The sequence below is a fragment of the Gymnodraco acuticeps genome, unplaced genomic scaffold, assembly GCF_902827175.1.
Source record: "Gymnodraco acuticeps unplaced genomic scaffold, fGymAcu1.1, whole genome shotgun sequence".
NCBI lineage: Eukaryota > Metazoa > Chordata > Actinopteri > Perciformes > Bathydraconidae > Gymnodraco > Gymnodraco acuticeps.
Window position 1 is genome coordinate 35659 of NW_022990989.1, and position 26631 is coordinate 62289.

Sequence of the window (26631 nt, forward strand, 5' to 3'; positions counted from 1 at the left end):
ACACGGCTTGTTTCTAACTCTGGCAGGCCCCAGCTTTCTGAGTTCCACCCTCTGCCCCCCCCCCCCCGTCCGTCGTCGTCTCTCCTTGAAGTACAAGGCTGAAATTCCAACAAATGTCTGTCTCTCTCTCTCTCGTGTGTTTTTTAGTATGAGTATTATGAAGTTTTACCCCATCGAGCTTCCTGGCGCACCAATAAGAATGTCAACAAATGCACAATAAACTGTATATAAATATGAGTTGTGGTCTTTGCATCAATTTGCAAATCTAGGACAGGGTAGAATGTAACCAGGTGCATTAGCTCAAGTACTGCCATTTTGTAAAATGTTCCACTCCACTGTATTTAAGAGGGTAAATATTGTTACTCATCTTATAAGTAAAGTGCTTTTTAAAAACATGTTCTGTTCATATGATATGATGCATAATCTATAGACTATTATACAAAGCACTCAATGTTGAATAACTACATCTCTAAAATGCTGTTGAATGTATTTTCTTCTTAATATCCTAAGATAACTTCAGGTGCTAATGTTACGATACTTTGAAAATGGCAATTCCTCACAATGTTTACTTTTAAGTGCATTTTGCCGACAATACTTCTGGACTTTGTAAGATATTGAATCCAGGAATTAAGTATTTATGTAGACTGTGGTATTTATACTTTCTATTAGTTAAAGAGCTTCTACAATCACTGCTCATATCATACAAATAGATCCGCATGTTTATTATTGCTTTCTTTCTTTCTTGTTTAAGTAATGTGATATAATTAGGAGTATTGGATGTTTTGGTGGGAAGAATATCAGTCTAGCCTACATTTTTTGGCATGTGGGTATAATGTTTAAAAGCATGCCAACACGCAACACCAATAATTAGACACAGAATTGGATTGGTACCTGACCTGTATTGTTCATTTTGTCACCAGGGAACCATTGGCTCTTTCTTACATGTTGTATGGGAGTGTCCAGGAGTATTACACTTTTGGGGGAAGGTTATTAGTACCCTTACAGATTTAATAGGGTTGAGATTACCAATGGAACCTGCTGTACATCTTCTAAATGATGAACCCCACCTTTCCCTTACGGGGAAAACTCTAAAAATCTGGCTAACAGGCTTGACTGCAGCTAAAAAGATTATAGTCCAACGTTGGAAACCTCCTCACGATATTTCAAGTTCTCACTGGCTTCAGAGTTTTTTGAACATTTCTTACCTTGAACTGTCCTCTGCGAGAATCAACGATGCAAAACCTGATACAATTTTAATGTGGACAGATCTGATATCTAACTTAAAGGAGCTCCTGACAAATAAGAATGCTATCCCTGAGGGGATATTGTTGCCCCGGTGGTTGGTGGAGGGGGGGGGGGATGGGTGGGCGATGGAGTGGGTGGGGGGGGGGGCTATGGAGTGGGTGGGTAGATGGGTGGGATGTAGGATAGAGGGATGGGATTGAATTAATCCAAAATGTTGTGCAACCTGAATTGTCTTCTGTACTGTGTTGTAAATTGAAGATGTTGCAATAAAAAAAAAGTATGATAATAAAAAAGCATGCCAACACGCTACATACACGCCAACTAAAGCTGAGACTGGCCTATTTATTTTGCAGGTAAAAATACCCACATTTGACCTAATGATGGCGCTCGAGGAAAAGTCACGTGAACCCCATAGTCAGTATGAGTCATCATCTGAATCTGGAAAAGGTTAATAGTCATTTAAATATTTCTGTCTGGACCGACAGAAACTGTAGATACTTGGCTAGGAAAAGGAAAACCTAGAAAGCTTACAATAAACAGACAGAAAAAAGGAATCTATGTGAAAAATATTTATTAATGAGTGGGTTATTACAAAAATGCGTCATGTCTGTGCAGAACATTAGAACGAAACACTTTAAGATTAGATTATAAACGTTACACCCATATGCTGAATCATACTATAGTGCCACAATACAAAAATAGGAACTGTACAGACAGTAAAGTGCAAGCAAAAAGGTCGGAACATATTGCACAAATACAATAGTGGTGCTGTTGCAGATTATATTCAGTTTTTAAAAAGGACGAATAAAGAATGACAGTTTGATGATTGAAATATTGATTAATAAGACTTGCATGGAGTTGGGTGGAGTCCCCTGCATTTGTATATAGTGCGACAGGATGTTACGCACAGGAAACTGTGACTAACATCAAATATGCACACCAAAGGACCAGAATAAACAGAACACAGGATTTCTTCACATAAAACCACCTCCTTTTTTGTCCATGTTTGAGACTTCTGAATCATAAGCCATAACAGAGGTGATTTCTGTGCGATAGTTTCCATCTGTTTTCTCTTTAAATAAAGTTTTTGTTACATTAAAAATGTAACAAAAACTTTATTTAATGTTCTTGTGTCAAATCCACCCATGTGTTAAGTAGCAATAAGCAGCTTAAAACAAACCTGGAAAACCTTGGTCACTTATGTAACGTATAAATTAGCCCTTGTTCAAAAGTAACGTCTAATACGAGACCTCCATTGTTTTTGAGCCGAAGACACTGTTTTAACGAAACCCCAACAAAAAGAAAAATCACCCAAAATGCAGCAGAATCATTAAAAAAGTACAAAGTTGAGCTGCTTTTTCTAGAAAAAGTGAAGAGTGCTTTGGTCCATTTCGTTTGCCAAGTGCATAAAGTGAAAGTCCATCTGGATTTCTGATTTAATACGCTTACTGTTTGTGTCCCGTTTACTTATTTCTGTCGACAGTGTTGGTTCACACAGATTGACCTAGCTCTGTCCAGAACAGTCATGCAGAATTTGTTCAGTAACACGTGTCCTAAATTCTTTAAAGGACCTTTACTAAGCAGCATTTAGGAAATAATACAGTCTGACCATCCTCATGCTTTTACAGCAGTTCATGGAATGGGACAAGCGGACATGGAGCCATACAAAGAGTACAATCTTAACGCGAGTCTGTATGAAGTACCCACATTCTCAAGAAACAAAACCTTAAAATATGACTTTTTTTAAGCTCTTTAAAAAAAACCTGACACCCTGATTCTTTCATTTTAATTGTCAGCAGCAACAAGGCCAGCTGATGGTCCACTGCACACAATGGAAATGCAAAAAACTGACGTCAAATTGAGAAAAACTACGTCAAAAATATATAAATAAACCAAACTGGATGTTTTTTTAACGTAGTTGTCCTGCATTAAAAAAGCTAACCCTTCCGAATGGAAACAAATGAGATGATTTCGTATCAGTATACAGGAAATTACAATTCCACTCGGGCGCAACAGATGTTTTGTTGAAATCACCACTGTAAACAATAAACCACGTCATACTGCTGCTTATCAGAGGTAGCTCAATGATTCATGAGAGAAACATTTATATTAAGGCACTTAGAATACGATTGGTGAACTCTACAGCTTCTGGAAGGCTTTTTTACAAATAAGTATGTTAAGGGTTAAGGGTTTAAGGCTTCAGACTAGGATACATTTCCAGTTTTAAAAAACAATATTATTTATTCTAGTTGTGCTAACTTTTAGCATCTAGGAGAGTTTTCAGTAGTTAATCGTAGAAACACATTTTTCTCTTTGTTCTACATGCAGGTTAAAGGTCATTTTCAGCCTCTGGTTGCAGTGTGTTTCCCCCTCACTAATTATATCACCCTCAAGGAGCAGCAGCTGCCAACGAAACCAGCAGAGGGTGAACTCGTGTTACACCGGGGGTTAACTGGGAACAAGAGGAACGACTAATTCAACCCTGGGGTCGTGTTACATTTGCAGGTATCTTATGCGAGTTTCCGTTTACAGCTTCCACTTCAACTCTTCTAATCCATTTAGTGACTTCCTACATTTCCCATTAGTACTGAAGTAGAGCGAATACAGAAGAGTTTGCATGTTTTTGGTCTTCTGTGTGTTACCCGCTGAGTGTTTCCTCTGTGGTCTGCAGGCAGGCGTTAGAGTCCCGGTTGCTGCTCCTCTGGCACGCCGGCAGGTTCTTCTCCCAGTGGCAGATGGCGTTGGTGTACTCCACGATCACTTTGTCCATCCAGGTGAGCGGCTGAGGGAAGAGCACGGCCCCCTCGAAGAAGCCCAGGTGGCCTCCGTGTTGAGTCAGGGCGAATATCACATTGGGCATCTTTTCTACACATGGAAAAAGAGGGGTGAGATCAAATAAAAAACACTGTTGGAGTGCAGTGTAAATCACAGCAAACCAAAATAAAGGTTACAGCACACACTAACTAAACATGGAGAAGCAGCGTTCAGTTTAATATCTGGAACAAACTCCCAGAACCCTGCAGGGCCGCTGCAACTCTGACTACTTTTAAAATCCAGGCTGAAGGCGTTTCTTTTGCCGCTGCTTTTAAATCACACTGCACTGTAACTTTTATTATCGTTGCTTTTAAATAAGTGTTTTTAAATACCATTTTATAATATGATTGTTAATGCTCTTCAATGTTGTAAAGCTTTGAATTGCCTTGTGTTGAAAGGGGCTATATAAATAAACTTGCCTTGCCTAAGACGGACATTTATTTTAACAGATGACATTGAAAACAAGTAGAAGGGAACTATTTGTTTTGCAGACTCATCACATTCATTCTGTGCTTGATTGTGCGTCCAGGTGTGTTTTAAAATCATCTGATTTCTTGATTAGCATATATGCAATTGGTTCTTTAAGTATTTTGTATAGTACCCTCTTTTTCTTATATATTAAGAATTATTGTTGGCAAATATTCACCTTGCACAAGATTGTTTCACAATCACAAAGCATCAACAGGAAGGTCAAAGGAAACTGTAGCACAATGTGGCACCATTACAGAAACAGATAGCGCTGGTAGAGACTGCAACATCTATTGCAAGTGGAACCTTTGGACTGAAATTGGGCCCCTTTAGTTTGTAATCCAGCAATTTGGTGATTAAAGGCCCCTTGATCCGGTCAATGGAGGTGAATAATGATCTCTCCTGCTCTGAGACGTTCAGTTTACACACAGAGATACGCTCCTTTCCCTTTCTGACACTTTACACCACCTACACCCTCTCTCTCACTAGACATTGGGAGTTTCCCTGGATTTTGTCACCAATCTATTTATTTTATTATTTGAAAATAATTCAATTTGTGTGGGGTTTTCTTTCTCTCTAAAAACAGAAGAAAGTTGTTAAACTGGCATTAAACAATCATTCAAACTCATTTGTAATTTATGATTAGTATCAACATTTGTTTAAAAACAACTTAACTAAGTAAAGGGTGGTTAATTGTACAGTATTGTTTTAAACGGGGATGTTTTCCTCTAACTTTTTTACATTGTTTGTAGCCTTTATTTAACCAGGTAAAATCCCATTGAGATCAACGATCTCTTTTTCAAGGGAGACCTGCAGCACATTGGGCAGCAACAAAAAGGACATCATACAACATAAATACAGGGGTACAAATTACAACCTATTCACAATGACTGGTATCAAATAACATTTCATCCGAGCTTTAAAATGATGCAAGGGAACCAAAATGCTCAGTTTCAAAACAAATTGCATAGTGTTCCAAGCTAGAGGAGCAGCACGCATAAAAGCTTTGGTACCTAAAACAGTCCTAGCACTTGGCACATGTAATACAAACACATCCTGGGATCTCAGGCAATAGCTACTTGCCCCTCTCGGTGAGATCATAGAGCAGATATAAGTTGGTAGTTTACCCAACATGGCTTTATAGATAAACATGTACGAGCCTCCGTACAGTTAGTGAAGGCAGACCTGCCCTGGCATACAGGGTACCGTGATGAGTAAGTGCTTTACAGTTAGTAACAAATCTCAGCGCACTGCGATAGGCGGCATCTAACTTGATCAGGTAGGTGCATTCATATCGATCAGATCACCATAGTCCAGCACAGGTCAAAAGGTCACAGAGACTTTTCCTGGCTTCAAGCGGGAAACAGGACTTGTTTCTGAAAAAGAAACCTAGCTTCACCCTCAGCTTTCTAAACAGATTATTGACCTGAAGTTTATATATTTAGAGAGGAGGGAGGGAACACACCACACACCACACACACACACACACACACACACACACACACACACACACACACACACACACACACACACACACACACAACACACACACACACACACACACACACACACCACACACACACACACACACACACTACACACACCCACACACACCACACACACACACACACCACACACTACACACACACACATCACACACACACCACACACACACACACACACACACCCACACACACACACCACACACACATCACACCTCACACCACACACACACCCTCACACACACACACACACCACACACAACACACACACATCACAACACACACACACAAACACACACACACAACACACACACAACACAACACACACACACACACACACACACTACACACACACACACACACACAACACACACACACACACACAACACAACACACAACACACACACACACACACAACACACACACACACACACACACACACCTAGTCGTATCACATGGCCCTGAAAAATTCAACAAGACTGTCTGGGCTGGGCGGTGTTGAGCAGATCTCAGCAACATACCTTTATAAACGCTTAATAATGCGGCTCCAGTGTCCAGCTTCAGAACAAATAAGCACTAGCTGTAATTTAGTCTCTGAGAGGACAATGATTTACTGTTGAAGTCATTCGTTATCAGGAAACGCTCAAAACATCCAAAACAAACAAACCATGAGCGTCATAGCAACAGCTAAGTTTACTCCCACGCATTTCACTGCATGAAAACATGTGTACAGGAGGAGATACAACTTGCATAGTTTCCTGTATTGTTGTATAAGGTGGGAACATTATTGTTTTATCATATGTTCCTTTCAATAAGATAAGATGGAGCTCTATTATTCCCCGTCCTATATTTTCATCAAGAGACTCTGATAAAGCCTATGACGATGACTTGGCCATACAGATTGGCTTTTTAGGAGTTTTCCCTTTCCTGTAGTGTTATATTGGTTATTGTGCAAGTAAATGCTCTGCAAGGCTAAAATGCCAGCTAACCAATCAGAGCAGACTGGGCTCTGGTTTCAGACAGAGGGTGAAAAGAGGTGCTGCAACACAGGCAGTATGAGAGAAATAAAGAGCTTTTTGAACATTAAAGCATGGAGACATGTCACATAGAGACACTACATACATATATGAGCCTGAAAATAAACATAATAGGGCCCCTTTAATAGTTTGCGTCAAGTTGTCGATCACTTTGAAGTGGCAATGATAACTTATCACTATGGAAAAACTGTTATTTGCATAATGTAATGGTTATGTTGAAATGATACTATTAACATAATGCTTCTCAATGAGACTCGCTTATATTTAAAATTCTGACAGCCACCAGGTATGGTCTCCTGGGAAAATGAAGGCTTTAATTCTGGGACAAAGGAAGTATATCAACCCAATGTCCAAAGTAAACAGGAAGAGGACAGAGCTTTTGTTTCCCCCAGTAGATATTAGTAGCTATCCTCAGTTTCCAAAGTATCAATGGAAGTTCTTTGTTGTAACTATCCCCAGTGGCAGAAATGCATTTTGGCTTTTAACACGAACCTGCGAGTGTGCGAGGAATATCCAGCAGAGACTGATGAATGAGGGGGTCGTCTGAGGAGTTGACCAGGAGCAGAGGCACAGTGACCTGCAGACAAAACAACACCTAGATTACTTATCAGTTATATTAGTACAAGTAAAACAAGTTCCGTCAAATATTTCTGGCTTCAATTTTAAGAACTGCACATTTTACCCCTTGTTAATTTCTGAGAATTTGCTCAACAGTTGTAATAGTTGAAAAGTTGGTTAAATAAGTGGGCACGGTTTAATGTATATATATGTTTTATGTTGCTAACATTATTCTTTGATGCCAGATTTAGCAAGTTTGTGACTGAGAGAGACGAATCAGACAAAAAAAGTACATTTCCTACTGATTGCCCTATTTAGTGTCAGAATTAGATAAGTGAAGATATGTGGCTAGTGAAAAAAGTCCAGAAGTTACTTTGGTGACTATTAGGTGAAAGAATAGGTCATAATCTGTGCTCATGTTAAATTCTCCCATTCCACTGAATAGACCACGAGTCTCCTAAAGGGCAGCGGTCTCAGTGCGTCGCCTCCTCTTTAACTGGTCTATGGTAGTAGTAGTATTAGCAACAGAAACAGCAGTTAGTAGGAATAGTAATACAGAAATAGATCCAGTGTTAAGTGAAGGCACAACAGTGGTAAAAGTAGTAGAAGTATTAGCAGTTTATCAAAGTACACCTATTAATCATTGTGTTTCTACACTCACTTTGTGCAAGTGGTGCACACAGCTCTCTTTCTCGTAGTACTCCTTCAAGGAGCTGTAGCCGTGGAATTTCCTGTAGTACAAGATTGTGATAAGATCAGATAAGATAAGAGCTCCAAAGAATATGACATTAGAATAAATGTATCCAAATCTTCCCAAACTCCACCTCATGATGCTGTCGTCGATCTGCATCAGAGACGTAGCTGTGTACAGTCGGCCCAGGTCTGCATCTCCAATGTTGCTGGAGTTCAGGCCGAGCAAACTGCTCCTGTTGAACAAACAATAAAAGGTATTTAGACACTTCAAGCCAGGAAACTAAATCTTGTGTGGCTGGTTAGCCCTGTCCAACACAGTCAGAGAGGTTATTCAGCAAGTCTGACTAAAGGAAATCAAACTATTGGCCTATTTTTTCAGCATTTGGCCGACATCTAGGAATGTTACTTGTCTATATTTGACCGATAGGCAGTCAAGAAAGTATTGTACATGGCGTGTTGTCATTAGCTTTCTTGCTAGATAAATCCACTGCAATCAACAACCCAATACTCCCAAATAAAAGCAAGACCCAAGCTTTATTTTGTACATTTCTGATACAGCTGAAAGCCATGATGTCACTGCAGAAAGTGTTGTTGTATTTCCTCACCTGTGGTTCAGGATGAGCTTCTTCATGTTGTCAGCCAACACAAAGTTGTAGAGCCTCCTGCACTGATCCCACTGGAGGAATGTCTCCTGAGCCCTACACAAACACACACACACACACACACACACACACACACACACACTCATTAATGCATGCACACACAATGGGAGGAAAAACACATGACCTGCTCAGAATAAAAGCTTTAAGATAACCAATCCTTAGGTTAACATATATGAATACTCAAAGGTTTTTGGGGGCCGCAATTGGAGTACATGCATTTTAATTTTATTAAGATCAGATATAAATTCAATTTGTTTTCAGTGTTAAAAAAAATTTCATCTGTGGAAGCCGTAGTACTGTAAAAAGCATCTGAGCCGGCTCGGCTAAAGTAACTGGATGGCCTACCTGCCTGTCAGCCTTCCATCTGTGCACAAACTTATCTCGTGCCCTCATTGGTCATGTGCGCGTTCGTGTGTGTTGGAGGAGGGGCTCTGTGAGGAAGTGGCAGATTTTTTCCGGCTGTGTATTTTCAAATTCTAGCGCACTCAAGCTGGTTTCTCCAAAATGACCTACCCCACCTTTAATAATAGCATCAGATAATGTAATTTATCATATTTGACCCCTAGTGGGCCACGAAGGCATTGCAAGTAGGCCGCCAAATAATTTGCAAAACATTATGATTTGTTTGGAAACATTTTCATTATTTCAATTTCTTTTTTATTTGAACCTCCTTTCCTTTCTCTTTCTTGATCCTCCTTAGCAACGGTCATTACAGTCCTTGACAGCGGCCTGTCTGTACTACTGGATTAACAACGTGTCACATGTTCTGAATTGACCAATTGGAACTTTATTTAGCCTCCGTATTGTTTATGGTAGAATGTGGGCCACGATAAACGTTTAGATTCTTAAGTGGGCCATGAGTTGAAAATGGTTGGGAACCGCTGGTGTATACACTATAGGTCTGATGTGCACAGATGGAGGTTTATACAGCCCTGGTTCTGAGCCTGTGTTTGTCTTCACTAACCTGAGCGCGCTGTAGCCCTGGCACACGGTGACGCAGCATGCCACTCGGTCCTGGTTGGATCGGTTCTCTCCCAGGAATTTACAGACGATGTTTCCCCCCAGACTGAAGCCCACCACCACCAGCAGCGTCTCAGGAAGCGCTCGTTTGATGTAGCCCACCATGGCCGCATACTCCCACGTACAACCTGAATGACGGAAATAACTCTTTTACAACTCTGATTCAGTGATAAATACTAGGAGTGTTTGGGTAATGAAACTGATACTCAAACTTTGATGCCAACATTCAGTGTGGTTTTGTGTTCCAGTATTTAAGTACCTTCATTCTTACAGTAACAATTATGAGCCACCGATTAATCTTTACGTTTTTATAGATGGAAAAAAAACTATTATTATAATTTTGGTTTTGGTTTGGTTTTGTATCTAATATGAACCAAACCACGAATTCCGTCACACCACTAATAACTATTTCATTATGACATTAGATAAATGGTCAAATCATTTCAAATGTATTACATTTTCTTTTAAAGGCTATGATAAGTCATCTCCTTCAAAAAGGAGGAAAATCCACTTTTCTCAGTGTGTTTCTTTGTTACAACTTCTTTCCGACTCTTCTGTTTCGTTTCATTTTTCCTTTGTCATGCTGTTCTTCCCCTTAATTTCAGTTCTCCATAATTTAATGAACTAACATCAATTACACAATAAAGTGAGCTTCCCCATTAAGGTTTGAACTGTTACAAATCACACCCGTAACTCATGAGTCTACCAGTGATGATCCCTCTTACCGTAGGTGAACATGCGTGGCGAGGTGAGCTCCATGTCGGGCAGCGCGCCCAGGTGGTTCAGGACGGCGCAGCGGTACCCCCTGCCGCGGGGAGTAATCCACAAATGTCCGGATGTAGTTCTTCTCGCTATGGTTACCAATCCCAGGACAGATTACCATGGTAATGTCATCTGACAACACACACACACAAAGTAGAGTCATGTGTTGCCTAAAAGTGGACGCCGTATGTGTGTGTGTGTGTGTGGTGTGTGTGTGTGTGTGTGTGTGTGTGGTGTGTGTGTGTGTGTGTGTGTGTTTCAGGGCTTTCATTATTAACTATGGACTGCTTGTTTCTTCAGCATTGTGTATTACAATCCAAACTCAGGTAAATAATAACAATAATCAGTGAAATATCTTCACCAACTGTCAGAAGTAGTCGTGTGTAGGGGGCGGCACAATTTGTAGAAAATAACAAATTGGGATTATTTGACTGATATGGCATTTGCGATATGATTTGTAATTTACAGGGATGACCATTTTTGAAACATAGACAATTGAAAAATGTATTCATTATATGGTATGAGTTTTTCAAAGTTGTCCGCTTTCATGTAAGTGGTGTTATAGTAGGTTTAGGGCGACGTAAATGGTCGGCAAGGGCTAGTCCATAATTGAAAATCTATTCATTCTGCAGGCCCTGCTTGTGTGATTAAATCCTTAATGTGCAGTAAATCCAAAGCCAGCTGCTTTACTGCTTCACCAGATGAATCAGTTGTTGCCACTGACCTCCAGTGCTGTGGTCCCGCACGAGCTTCGAAGAGGTCAAAGCCTCGCTGTGGCCCCGTCCTGCATCGGGAGGAACTTGCGCACCCCACATGGCTTAGGAGTGTTGATTCGTCCCATCTTCCCGTACAAGGGCCGTCTGAGGTGTCCGCTCTTTCCCCACAGCAGGGGATGAATGTATCTGAAGAGAGGGATGAGCTCGTTATTACATATCACAGCTGTAACCGCCACCCTGAAGATGTCTCAGAAAAGATTATCACACATCAGAGAGGCTCGCATACCACTCCAACTATAGGAGGTGGCAGACCAGACCTACAGGACTACTGTCAGTCATTTAGAGCACCATGCCAGTCCTTAATTCAGTCTGTACTCTTTACTAGAGAACATTGCATGGTTGTGGTTGGCATTTATAGGCCAGTAAATCCTGCAACTAACTCTAGACTCCTTTGTCCCATGTACCGTAAAAATAAGTGGGTCTTCCAATATTTAGCATATCTGAGGTCTTTGAGTTCCAGGTTTGCAGGATGAACTGGAAGAGCAACATACTGCTTATCCACGTGCAAGCAGCCATGGTTTGTTTAGGATGAAGAGCATGACATCATCATGTTTAACGGTGTAGATAAACAACACGCCCGAAAGACACTGCCACCGTTATCTGAAAACTCAAGAAAAAAGATAATCACAAGTGTAGGGGAGAAACTGAATGAGTAACTCCATAACTTTGTACGCATCAACTTCAGTTTGCAGGTCTTCGGGGGCACTACAACTGAAGACAGTTTTATAAAGATCCAGAGGCAGCTCCATAAAGTTACATGTAATTTAAATGTCTTGGGGATTATCACTACAAGTTTGTACATTTGGAAAACTGGTGTAGAGTTATAAGGATTACAAGCACCACACCTTAAACTCCCACTTAACTGTCAGCTAAAAAATTGCATGTTGGGTTATGTTGGCGACTAGTTTTGAAGAATGTGCAATGTGTTTACACTGGGTTTGTATTTCTATTTGCTAGATAAAGGTCATGACACAATAGACAATTAAATTCCCTTTGAGGACTAGATGGATAGACTGGTTTAGATTTGAGGTAATCTTACAGCCCTGTTATTTGTATGCCTCTCTTTCGTTCTTGGACTGTTGAGAGAGTTACCCTAAACACAAAGCTAACAACTGATAACACAAAGAGCGTATTGTACTTCCCTAGTGACACAACAGTTCTCCTGTGGGTTTGTGTTCCACTATAACAACAACTACTTGAAGTTGGTAAAGTAAAAACTACTTTTCATCAACCTGACATCTTAGAAAGTTCTTTTTACTTTGATTCTTTACACCAAAGCATTTTTCAGGTGTTAGGCAGCTCGTACAGTTGCTAGAAGCTAACTAGTTGATTTACCAAGATAAGATAAGATCTACTTTATTGATCCAGTTTGGGATTTTTTTTAAACAAGGATTCTGCATTTGACCCATCCTTGTGTCAAATGCAGAATCCTTTTTGTTGTTGCCAGTATGTAAGGAAAGATGCCTTGCTCAGAGGCACCTTCCCTCTGTATAGCTACCTTAGATAGATTTATTTATAAATGATACTACATTTAAAAAAGGGGTTTGATGACTTAACAAATAATGTTTTTTTCTTCTTTACTTATTTTGATCGCTCCTTCTTATCACTGTATGTGAAAATGACCTCTTAAAGTAAAAAACATCTTGCACGTCCTCAGTTTCATGTCTGAGTCTCCAGGTCAAGTATGAGTCGTTAATGTCTGTGCTTGTATTACATAAGGCTGTTACTGATAACTAAGATTAGCTAGTGTAAATGTAAATGCCAAAAAGGTATGACACACACACACTCTCTAATGAGTGCTCCGGTCCAAGGTCCATCAGAAGTATTACAAACTGGGAGTGTATAATAATAATAATTAACACTCACTCTTTGGTCAACATGGGGCAGGTTTTGAACAGGTAGCGGCTCAGCGGTGTCTCCTGGTAGACGACCTCAGGAGGCGAGGCGGTGCTCTTCAGGTTCAGACAGCGCACGATGATGTAGAGGACCGTCGCCACCGCTGCCAGCTTCATGCCATCAAACATGGCCGGCAGCTCCGGGCCGCAGGTGTTCATCTCAGCGTCCTCCAGGGTGGTCATCATGCACAGAGAGAGGACCTCTGCACAGCTAGGAAAGCAGATGCATGACTTATTAAGAGCTTACAGGAGGTGTAGGGTTATCGAGACAGTAACATGACTCCGTTTTAATTGTCCAAATGGCTGAGATTGAAAGAAATAGTAGTTTTAGAAATATGCCTGTAAAGGTTTTGGGCTTCCCCTTCTTTGGCAAGTGTGGAGTTTTTACTATTCTTAGAAAAATCAAATCTGTACTCTGGTGTCAGTGGGAAGTTTTAGATCTGTCATCCTGCCAAAGTACATCCTGACACAGAATGAATAAATATTGACTTTTGGAGAAAAAAGGTATTGGCAGAGGTGGAAGAAGTATTTTACTTAAATTAATACTCCACCTAAAAAAATATCAATTGAACACCACTTACCTGAACTTAAATTCTCCTATGTTTTGATAGATTTGTTCTCTTACCCGAATTCTTAAAAAGTTGTCTGTATTTTTGGATTATCCATTCATCATGGAGACTTTGAGGAGATAATTAAAGTTATTTAAATTCTTTATCTGCTGGGTAGATGGTGAATTTCCCTAAAGGGATCAATACAGTTGTATCTTAAATAATAAAAATACATCATAGGCTACTGCTTTTGTTGTTATGTTTGCTTTACATTTCCATATGGAAAGTAACTGAAGTCATAAAATACATGGGGTATAGAGTACAATGTTTGCTTCTAACATTTTAAAAACCTAATGTTGTTGTGGATTAGATGTATGAAAAAGAAAATAGAAATACCTAAGTAAGGTGCCACAAAATGTTACCAACAGTACTTGAATAAGTGTATCTACTTTCCAGAACTGGGTGTTGGATGCTTCTATTCAAAAGTATTTATACAGATATTTATCATTGGGAAATCATTGATGAATTATTCTGTACACATAGTTTGCTATTATTAACCAACAGAGTTGCCATCTATTGATTTTACCCACCTTGTTATCTGACTTTGACGGAAATGCAGTGGTGGTCCCTCCTGTTTGTTTGATGATGCTCTCTCAGTGCTGGAAAACAAACAAATACTAGTTAAGACTTATTGGTTTCAGAGCCTTAGGGTAAACCAACAGAAGGTTACACCCAAAACATTCAAAACCAGCATGTAATGTGCTGGTTTTCACATTTTGATCCATTTATAATGCATGAACGAGAACGACACAACCGCAACGACAAAAAGTAGAATATGATAAGCTATGATAAAACAAACAGCCAGCTGAGCTCCGTTTAGCTTAAACACGACCAAAACTTAGTGCCCTTGGTTTAAGTTTCTTGTATTCTTTGTTTTGATACTCAGGTAAAACTATTCCTGAAGAAGGTGGAGATGAGGCTGAAGGCGTCCAACTAACACAAACACCACATGGACTTCACTAAAAGTACATATTAAGGTTTTAAAAAGTACACGGAGAATATTTCCGGTCGTACCATCGTTGTTCGTAGTTTTCAGTCCAGTTTATGGTCGGATCCAGCCGGAGTCAAGTCCGTGAACACACCGTCTGTTTACAGCAGAGAAGTGACTGACCAGCAGGGAACTAAGACGCGTTCAAGGGCTCTTATAAAGCTCTGACTTAAAGTCGTATAAACATCCAATAGTACAGAAATAATACATTTAGCGAATTTTTTGTATAACTGTGACTTTATATTGTTTATCACCTACTCATTAATAAGTTATCATAACTTATTTATGGATTAAATCCACATTTTCTGAGTTCTTACCTACTTTAGCTTCCGTATTCGTTTTTTCTAAGTTTGGAATCGGACAGCACTTGAAGGCAGCATTACGGTGTAGTTTACTTCCTATTTATTCAGAGAAACCAAGCATCCTAATTTATAGTAACAACATGGATGGGATTACATTGGGCAAATCCATGTCCACCTATAAGTAAACCCACTCTCTTAAAATGAAAATATAAATAAAAATCAGGGTTTAATCTTGGCCAACTTTACTGGCTTCGTAGTAAAAGAAAAAAGCATTTGTAGGCCTAGTTGTTTTTTCTCTTATTTATTTAAATTGATATTATGTCTACCACTACAACTATGATCATAATTATTATTAATATTATTGTATTATTATTACTATTAATATTACGTGTACTATTATTATTCACTGGAGGCTTACTTTTTACAATGACACGCAGATATCAACACACTTCATGTAGCTATACAAATATTGATATTATTTCAAACACTTATAGTCAATATCTTGGGTCTGATTAAGCTCAAATAAACGTAGTACCAGATATTCTGATTGTATGTGACACCAAAAGGGATATACACATAGGCCTAGATGGGATGATTTTATTTATGTGAAGTGACAACACAACAACAATTCAAACATAGTCCTGTTTTTGATTGCATTGTTAAAGCTTTTTTGTAATTCAGATAAACTGAGATTACAGGGTAGTAATTCATTACATTTCAGTGTTCAGTGATGAGCCAGACTCTACTTCATTGCGTTTTTCACCACTAGAGAGCGCCATCCACCAATGGGACATCCAGCGTGATAAGTAGCATTCATGTTTATTCACAGTGACTTTATCATGCTTTTAATGTATTCTCTTACTGATATTTGTGCAGGATCCCTTTCAAATTGATTGCATCTTTATTATAATGTGTCAATGGCACTGTTTATACGAGGAAATATGAGTACATCTTCTTCATAATGTCACCCCTTACATAATATTTAAAATGTATTAAGAGAAGGACATCCATTTGATGAAGTGGAGTGTGAGTGTTTTAAGTTGTTTTCACTTTGTAAAATATGTTATTTCAAATGTAATGATTCCTTTTATTTCATTATTTAGAATTTCAAATACACATGTCTTACAATAAATAAGGCCTAACTTTGAGAGCGTATTTTGTGTTTCATGTAAACTTGATACTTTTTTATTTTAATAAACAAAGTTGAAAGAAATAGGTGCACAGAGATGTGAATGCACGATTAAATGATGATCATTTGATTTTCTTTTTCATTTGATCTGATTCTTTGGCATCCAATCAATTCAGTATTACCTCTGAACATAAACTGTTTATCTTTAGAGACCCCTAACTCTCATTGTTGTTGTGCATTCATTGGGTGTGGCACAGTGCGGATTAACTTAGTGAGCAAAAACAGCTGTGTATAAAATAGGTTTAAATTGAACTGTGGCTTTTTTTTGTTCTTCTTCCAAATAAGAAACATCACAGGAATGTAAAATTCCCCTCCTCAATCATATCCACTTCCTCATCATGTATGTGAATCCTCACTTGTGTTTTCAGATGTAAGACAGAAGTGAAAGAGGACTCCTTTTAATGTGGAAAACAGAAGTGAAAAATTCACAGATACACAACCTGGTATAGATTTATGAATGAAAGCATTTCCTTCTCCGGGTAAAGCACATTTTCACAAGGTTTGAGTGTACAGGATTATTCTGTGCTTCACATTGAGGATTAGGATCAAACAGGCTTCTGTCACATTGAAGCTTCATCCAACAATTATGAACTTCTGCCTGTGCCTCAGACTCAGTGAGGGTCAGTCATGAGAAGAAGCTTTGTCTGACAGAGGGGGAACATCAGAGGATGCTGCCTGGTGGACGTTCACCACATTTGACGGCTACTTTGCGTCAACCAGCCCGCAGCACATGACTCCTCTTATGGTTTCATGACTGCACGGATAAAGCCATTCCCTCCCTGTTGAGACTCAGCGTTTAGGGATCTTGCTGACTCCAAAAAGAAGAGGGGTTTAAGTACTGAAACACACTTCAACATGTTGAAAGCTTTGGCATTTTCGGTGCCACGGGAGTGGAAAATATCTGTCATCCTTGCATTTTGCTGTCTTCTAAAGCATCAAGAAACCTTTTTCTGGCATGTAGTGGTTGTCACCAGCTGTTTTTATGATGCTCTTAAACCGGAAATTTGGTCAAGTCAAATATCTTAGGGACAGGAAGAGTGCTTGTCTGGGATGCTGGGATAATGACATACATACATGTGGTTTAAATAAAAAATGCATTGCAAAAAGATTTAAGGAAAAGGCTGCAGGCTGCATCTAACACAACAGTGTTTAGTTCTTTAAAGTTGTTGACAGAAGAAACATGACAGGAGGGAGACAGGGCTCAATTCATCTGTTGTGTTGGATACAACATGATCTGTGGGCCCTTTACTGGACCCCTGATTCTCCCACTCTCTCCGCACACATTTGGAATGCATTGTTTTGAACAAATGATGATCCAATTCAATTGAGAAACCATGAATCACTTGCCCTTGTGCCCCCGAGGACCTTACAAAGGTAGATGCAAAGTCTCCACCTGCACCTGCACTCTGTGGCACCTCGAAATATTTTTCAAAGGACTGAAAACTGAAAATCACGGGGGGGCACACCAACACCATAAACCATAACTGAATTCCAGGATCTATACTATGCCAGTGTAGTTTAATAGGTTAGTTAAAAAATATGAGAGTTAGGAATTGTACAGACAGACTCTGGTTTCTTATCTCATGTGCATAGAATGAATTTAGTACATTTACTTTGAATTGACAAAAATGCAGCTTTGCATGCAACACGTGTTATGTCTTCTGTTATTTTTTAAATATTACTCACATTTTTACTTAATAAGACATACAGTATATTTGGCATGCATTTGAAAGAGATATAAGGAACAAAAGCTTACTGGAATCAGCCTAGTTTAAAAACATCAATCAGAGGCTTCCCATATAATGCAAAAGAGACATGCAAGGGGTGACCAGGGGGGAAGTGCCCCCCCCCTCCCTGCTCACACCTTAGTGGTGCCAAAACTTAAAGTGCTGCTCTTGCAGATCAGTGTCAGTGCCTAAAATCCAGAGGACAGTGTCACCACCACTATGTTGCATGAGAAGAACACGATTTTGACGTTTAAACATGCTTAATATTTAGTTACAGTATACAGTTGATGGATTATATAACACATCCCTTAATGCAGAGTACAACAAATGACTAATGTGATTAGCTGTAAACTGCACTTGCTGTATTTCAAACAAACCTGCTGAAAAAATCATTTCTATAGTTCCCATATCTATCATTTAACCCCTATACTTTTCCAATACACAATTTGCACACACAGAAGCGTGTACTGTAATGTCACTGCTGCTTTAAGTTTCCAAGCATATCCTTGGTCTGCCTCGGAAACACCTCACAGCCTTCTGCATTTTAATTCACGTGATATTTAAAGGACAGAAAACTGAACACACTTTACAAGATTTGACCGAATAAAGGGAAATGTGCACTTTCATTTCTTTTTTATGTCACATCTCGGGTCACAAAGTCCTTCAGTTCCGGTCTGACAGTATATTCACCTTCTGTTTGACCTACTGTTCATCACACTAATGAGTGGGAATATATAGGAGCTTGGTATCGCCCCATTTAGCTAGAAATGTTGCTTTGATGTGAAAAGGTCATCTGGGGAAAAGGATTTTTTGTTGGTCCTGCATGTGAGAACAAGGGCTATAGGTTTCACACAAGACTGAGGCATCATTTTGAACTGCATTTGATCTTTATTACATGAGAAAGGAGAGACAAATGAAGCATGGAGATGTGATGTGAGCACACTATCAAAGCAGCCTTTTTCCTCTGTATTTTTCCACCAAGCGTGAGATCATTTAAAGCTGCATTTAAATAACTTTGGCCTGTTACTAGGCTACAGAAGAGTACATGTTCCCCTGCTAATCAAAGTGTGTAGAGTTCATCTGAGAATACGGTTGCTACTACTGTAATGAGACACATTTCAAATAACAGGGAAACAAAGAATGGATGCAGAAATATACTTCATTTTCATTTCATTTGATCATTTATTTGAATAGGGACAATGCACATTAATGAACACTTTAGACAAATAATGCTTCAAGTGTAAATATGCCGGATTTTAGCTTTGAGCTAATTTCCATCCGTAGTCCCTCACATACATTGTTTCTCAACCATTCTTTGAGTTGACCTTTGAAACTATTGAGAGTGGGACAATCCCTTATCTCAGTTGGGAGGCTATTCCACAAAGAGCTGCCTTTAATGGAGAGTACATTTTGTCCAAAAGTGGTCCGTCTGCGGTGGACTTCACAGTCTCCTCTGGTTTCTGACCTGGTGCAGCGTCCAGTGTGTTTCTTGTGGATGAATTCCCCTAAGGGAGGGGGGGGGGGGGCAGTCCATCTAAACATTTATAAATAAAACACATACTTTTAAAAGACTTAAAATTGTCAAAACTCAATAAATTGTGTTTTTCAAGGACGGTACAGTGGTGGTATGAATGTGGCTTTCTGTCAAACACCTTGATAGATCTCTTGTACACTTTTAAGGCTAAAGCAGAAGTCACATCCTTTAAAGTTGATAATGACTGTTGTTATATTCAGGCTGCTTTTGTCTCCTAAATGTGGAGAAAACATACAACCAAATCCTTTTCATAGATGCAGGAGGAATGAGGTGAAAGACAGAACCGGCCTACACGGTTGGACATCCATCTCAAATTCACACCCATTTGAAACATTTTTCGCCTCACGCCCACTGTCTCCACGAGCACAAAAATCAATTCTGACCCATCTGGATGTTGACGCAAGAAACGCCCACACATGAACCTTTTTGGCTCTCCACAATAAAACATTGGCCTTAATCTGCATTTCAGAGGAGGATTTCATGCATGGTGCAATCATGGGAATTTTCCCAGAACTATTTGAGAGTGGGCCAACAACAGAAGAAGACATTACGGATTTAAGATGCTTTGATTTCACCAGTTACTGCCTGCTTGATTCAATTAAATTAAGAACAAACATGCGAACGCAAAATAACTCTTGATCATCTGCTTAACAGAACGTAAAGCAAAGAATACATGTGTTCTGGTTCATACAATCTCACACATTTAGCAAATATTTACGAGTGTGCACTTTATAACCAACCTTTTTGTACAAATTCTACAAAGAGCTCTAATTTAGCCACATTTAATACAAGGCAGACACATGTTTTGTCAGCTCCTTATAACTTAATGGACACAGAGACCAAGAAAGCATGGTCTTACAATTTATGTGTGTTCTAAATCTGTCAATTTTAGGCAATTTCATTGAATAGTAGCAATGAAAGTCTTCCCAATCCTTTTGAAACAAGTATGACTTCACAGCCCTATCAAATGACTCAAGTAGGCTGACTTCTTCACCAACACCCACTGTTATGATCCAAATGCATTCAATTGAACACTTTATACACATTTTTCGAAACAAAAGTTACTTTAACCCTCCTATTGTCTTCGTTTCCCCCCCCTTACTTTGATGTTGGAGGTCAAATTTGACCGGTCCTGTTTTAACTGCTATTACATTAACACAAAAACCATTAATCATCACCAAATTTCATTTAACACCCTTTCAAACTGTAAATATTGTATCAGACTACTGGTATACATGAGAAACTGCAGTAAAATATACAAAGAATAGACACTGAACATGTATTGCGTGTGCCAGGTGTGATCCATGTGGGGGGATGGGCACACAAGAGCGGGAAATGTGTCAAATTGTTCTGTGTGTTTGTGTGTGTTTGTGAGTGCCAGGTGTGATTCACATGGGGGGATTGGGCACATAAGGGGGGGAACACAGATAATGTGTGTGTGTGTGTGTGTGTTTTATCTGATCCGGATGGTTACTAATTCCTTTTCTTTATGGCCGGGAACACCATGGGTGTTACAAAGTTGACTAAATCATCCAAAATGCAATGAAAGTGGTGATCAGCAATTGTATGTGTTCAAATGTGAGAAGGATATCATAAAGCCTTAATGCAATCGAATGTAAAACAAAAAAGTTATGATTGATGAAAGTAGTACATCGGTCAGATTTGACCCGAAGACAACAGGAGGGTTAAGTCAGACTTTCACAATCACAATATCATAGTAAATGCCCCCTGCAGGGAAGCATGTAACCCCATGGAAACACTAAATAGGTCAGCTGCGAAAATTGGGGAGCAATTATTCCCCTCTCTGTGGTTTAATATTAAATCATGATATATGTAATGAAATGCAGCTCATTAACGGATACTTTTTGTTTACAGGCTGATTTGCTGCTCTCTGTGAGTGTTTTTGTTTTGGGTCACACAGACAGCGGGAAGGAAGGGGGAGGACTTACAATTAAAATGCCTCGCTGTGATTGGCTGGTAGCTGATGCGCACGTGCTCCTGCTCTACGCCTGCTGCCTGGGAGTTTAGAGCCGCACAACGAGCACGAGCCACAGAAGCAACAACAGTCCGGAGAAACGCTGTATTCCGCCTGTCGTCCCTTTAACTCACTAAAACTAACAAAGTCTGACTTAAACAGCAGCCATGAAGCAGCACAGTAGTTTTGTCGTGTGGCTGCAACTTTTCTCTGCTTGTCTGGTGTTCGGTGTGAACGGTAAGTTGGCTTTTGTTAGATTTGTTAACAGTTCAAATAATAGCCGTTAACGTCCGTTACAGTTGAGTGGCAGCTTTGTCAGTTGAGATTTACGTTAATGTTGCTCTTTATCCGTGTTTTAATATAGTTGTTGTTTTAATTTTCTCAGTGTGTGTTTCATATGCGTCAATTTAAATCCAGTTGTGGAAAGTAACTAAGTACATTTACTCAAGTACTGTACTTTTTTGGACATATTTACGCTTCACTTGAGTTTTTCCTTTAGTGCTACTTTTATACTTATACTCCACTACATTTATTTTGACACTCCTAGTTAATTTGTACATAAAAACACATGTTGATATGGTATGATACTGTACTACTAATCTACACAGTATTTAAATGTAATGCGGACTAAAATCGGACTTTTACTTAATGGAGTACTTTAAGACCACAATATTTTTACTTTTAATTAAGTAAAGGACCTGAGTACTTCTTCCAACACAGTTTAAATCTAAAAAGACACAAGTGGCCCCTTCAATTCATCACCAAAGAAGTAACGGTAACAAAGAAGTGGGCATTTTAAACTAAGTGCACAAGTTCAAGCAATCCTTGATTTGAATGAGTGAACAGGACGTGTGGGAATGTTAGACTTTGTTTGCTCTGAAACTGCAAAAAAGAAGACAGCTGAATGTGTAGAGACATTTTAGAGTGAACGATTTCCATCTGGCAAACAACAATATATGCGTTTTTTGTAGGCCAGACACACTTATGTCTGAATGTATGGCTACAGAAATATCCCCTTAGGGCATTTTTCTTTGCAGAGTGCCCCTTCTAAGAAGCACATATGCAATGTGCTGGCTATTATACTGGTCCAGTGTTAACCTCTTGCCATTGGCACTTGGCTTTGTTTGCATTTCCATGCATCAAACACATTTAGGGCAATGGACAAAATGGCCTGATTCTCCTGCCTTCCTTTCCTGCTCAGCAACCAGGAAGAAGGCATCACATGTCAAGTGTTTTTGTTGGTGGGATGAAGGATTTTCCAAATGTTCCTGTTCCATTTAGACTTTTGCTTGGTGCTGTGTGAAAGCTGCCCTGTGTGTTTCTTGTCTGATGGACTTTGAGTTGAGGAATAGATAGTCAACATGTAATGCCTCATGAGTCAATGCCCACAGATAGGTCTGGGATCGTTTCATTCTTTGAGACATTTATTAGAAAATGTACAGAACAAATGTATACAATAGGTCATTTACCACAAAGTTAGTCGTATTGCTTTGGTTGTATGTGTTTCCTTATGACTTTGGCTTGAAATTATTTTATTGAATCTTAATGCAGCATTATGTGGTTATGGCGTAGTGTATTTATGCTTTACCCCATCAGCTTCCACAAAACGGCCACTAGTCTTCCTGGGGTCAACAAAAACAATATTAAAAACAAGCAGCAAAAATATAAAGATCAGCACACGAAAAAGAAAGAAAATACTTTGACACATTAATACAAATAAACAGCAACAAAACATGTTCTAAGGTTTCACTTAATTTACTTAGCTGTTCATATAGTTCACAAGACATTTTTAATTTCATAATAGTGTCCACATGTTTTGATGCTTCAGTTGATCCACTATGTTGACAGACACCGCGGCTGCAGAAGCAAGCATGTGACTTCACTTCTGGTTGATTTGTTCAATTTGGAGATTAGCGCTCTACTTATCTTGGAACCGGGTTACTACAGGAACTACATCTTTACAGATATCCAAAACGACTCCAGCTCAACTTAGATTCCTGCAACCTCCCTCCAGTGTTTCCCACACATTGATTTATTTGTGGCGGGCCACCACAAATAAATATCGTCCGCCACAAATGGATCTCATAACAACATTTAAATAATATATATATCTCTTTTTTTAATTAAATTTTGGTGGTCTAATGGATAGTGAGGTGGGCTGATGATCGGAAGGTTGCGAGTTCAAATCCCGCCTGGAACACCACTACTAGTAAGGCACTTAGCCCTCAGTTACTCCAGGGAGAAACACTGTAGACCTGCGTGTAAACCCTCCCTGGTGAATCACATACATCGATGTTTGATACCCTTTAAAAAAACAAAACGTTTAGTTTGAATAGAAATCGAAACAGAATGCTGCCTGATGACAACGGAACAAATGCCAACATGTTTGTACCCGAGGCTCAGGACAGCCTTAGGGAATAGGTGTGGTTAAACTGGTTGAGTCACTTTTCCTGGATGAATTCGCCAACACTGGCATGCCAGCGAACCTCCGCCCACAACAGCACTCGCTCAGACCTTTCCACGCTGTCAGGGAGCTGAGGGGGGGGCTGCTGGGTCGTGCAAAATGTTTACAGGGCAGGATAAGAGCTGAGGGAAGGTTCCCCCCGTGGTGTTTTACCTGATTAGGCTACATTCAGCAGGTTTAGTCCTTTTTGTTGCTGAATGGAGAAAAGTGGAAATGGTTCTCTGTCTGGGCTGAGGCAGACTTTTCTCACACCAAGACCACTTAGGGTTACTGAGTGAACAGGGGCTAAAGTCAGCACCTGGACCAATGGCGTGCCATGATTGTGTGTATGTGTATCATTTGTGAATGTAGGCGGTTGCATAATCACCTTTCAGTTGAAATTGCTGCAATTGACTTGTGGGTGTAAGATAGCGTTTGATGACAATGTATCAGGCAGTTACTGATCAGGAATGAAATCTCCTGCTGACGGGGACGATTTTTTTAATCTTCACGGAGTCAAATCATGCAGTGGGACTTTTATGTTGTATTTATTATAGATAATTGTTTTTATATTGGAATGATTGATCAGTCTGTTAACAGAATTATAAGCAGTGTTGTGCTAGTTACTGAAAACCAGTAACTAGTTACCATTACTAGTTCCTTCATTTCAAAAGTAACTCAGTTACTTTACTGATTACTTACACCAAAAAGTAATGCGTTACTGTGAAAAGTAACGTTTTCGTTACTTGTAAAAAGGGCTCCCATTAATGCCCGTATCGCCTTCATTTCAGTACTGTTATTGCATTGGAGAATAATACAATCTGTTGATCAACTTGACATGCATTATATGCAATCTGGATTGCATCGATATTAGCTGGCTTTCCATTTTTGTATATTCTTTCTCCAGGTAGTTGGAAAAAGTTTTCCGTCCCATATGCCGTGTGCCGCCCGGACATGGTATCATACTAACTAGCTCCCTGAAAGCGGGTGACTCCACTGTAGCAATAGCCTGCATGTGTTCTACAACATACCGTGCAATGGCTTTATCGACTTTCCCCTGGCCAGCAGTCCCTTGGTTAAAATCCAGCCGCTGTTGCTTAGTCGGCTGAGTCTCTGTGGTCTTAGCTACTAGCTTCGTCCCAGCATGTTGTTTTTGCAGATGTTTTAAGAGATTTGAATTACTGGTTTGGGCAGTAGATAGGATCTTTGACCCGCCAAGACACAACTTACATTTAACTAAAACGTTATTTTCTTTGTGCTCGACAAAAGTGAAATAGTGAGAATATCTCCAGGTGGAGAAACTAGACTTGAGCTCCGCCGCCGCCATGATAGTCTTGTTAGTAAACAACACAAACACGCCCACAGCCCGTCTCCGCATGTGACACAGGAAGTATCTAAGTACATTTACTCAAGTACTTAAGTACAGTTCTCATCTCTGTTCGCCTGGCTGTTGACTATATTAAAAAACTAACGGAGTAACGCACCATGTAGTAACGGTAACTGAGTTACTGAATTTAAAAAGTAATGCGTTAGAGTACTAGTTACTGCCAAAAGTCAGTGTTGGGACTAACGCGTTACTTTGTAACGCGTTAGTCCCAACACTGATTATAAGCGCCAACTATTTTGGTAATCGACCAACTACAACGAAGAACAGAACAAATCTACTCAAGAATACTGACATTTCTCAAGCAAAAAGGCCAAGTTTATCCACGTTCTGAAATGTGAGGGAAATGAAATGCATCTGTAGATGTCCTGCTGGGCTCTGGATGATTATAATGTGCATTTACAAATGATTTATAATAGACACAACTATTAATGAGTTCATCAAAAGATGGAGGAGGAGAAATAATAGTTAGAGGCAGCCCGAGCTTAATGCTCTGTGTGTCAGTAAGTTTGAATGTGTGAGAGAAATCCCATCTGCCCGGTCGGGTCTTTCTTCCCTTCAGGCTGCTGTCTTCCTCAGCACTGATGACTTTATCATTACTTTTCCTACCAAGTCCCATCGGACCGGACAGGCTCGGTTTCCTCGGTTTAAAATATGAATAGCTTCCGTGATCAATGTTTCATTGCAATATGGACTGTCTTCTCATTTGGGCCAGTTTATTAGTGGCTTGGCCCCACTTTCCAATCTGCCATGTTGAATATTTTACACGCTCTCTTGCGACCTTAAATATCGAGCCAAGGACAACTTCGGAGGTACTTGAATCCCGCAGCAAGACCGTTTCAAAGTTTGGGATCATGCAATCAGACAGAGCCACTTAGTGCCGTAGTGAGTGGAGATATATATTTATAGGTACAACTCAATTCAGTTTAGACAGGTGTTGTGACACGTACTCCAGGCTCTGTTTCAGTTACAGTGCATCAGCGGAAAGCGTGTTGTTTGCTCGTGTGTGCATGACGCAGCCGTGTGTATTTTTAGTGCCTGGGCCTTGT

The 26631-nt window shown here is 39.7% G+C and overlaps 1 protein-coding gene and 1 pseudogene across 1 annotated transcript in view; one reads left to right on the top strand and one right to left on the bottom strand.

The window, feature by feature from the left end:
- Positions 1-1799: 1799 nt before the first annotated feature.
- On the bottom strand, positions 1800-15170 carry LOC117559119 (annotated as a pseudogene).
- Positions 15171-21815: 6645 nt separating this feature from the next.
- Positions 21816-26631, top strand: part of mfge8b (milk fat globule EGF and factor V/VIII domain containing b) — a 29558-nt gene continuing 24742 nt past the window's right edge. The window contains 1 exon segment of the mRNA XM_034235774.1: positions 21816-21992. Coding sequence (XP_034091665.1) covers positions 21923-21992 — 70 coding nt within the window. The 5' untranslated portion in view covers positions 21816-21922.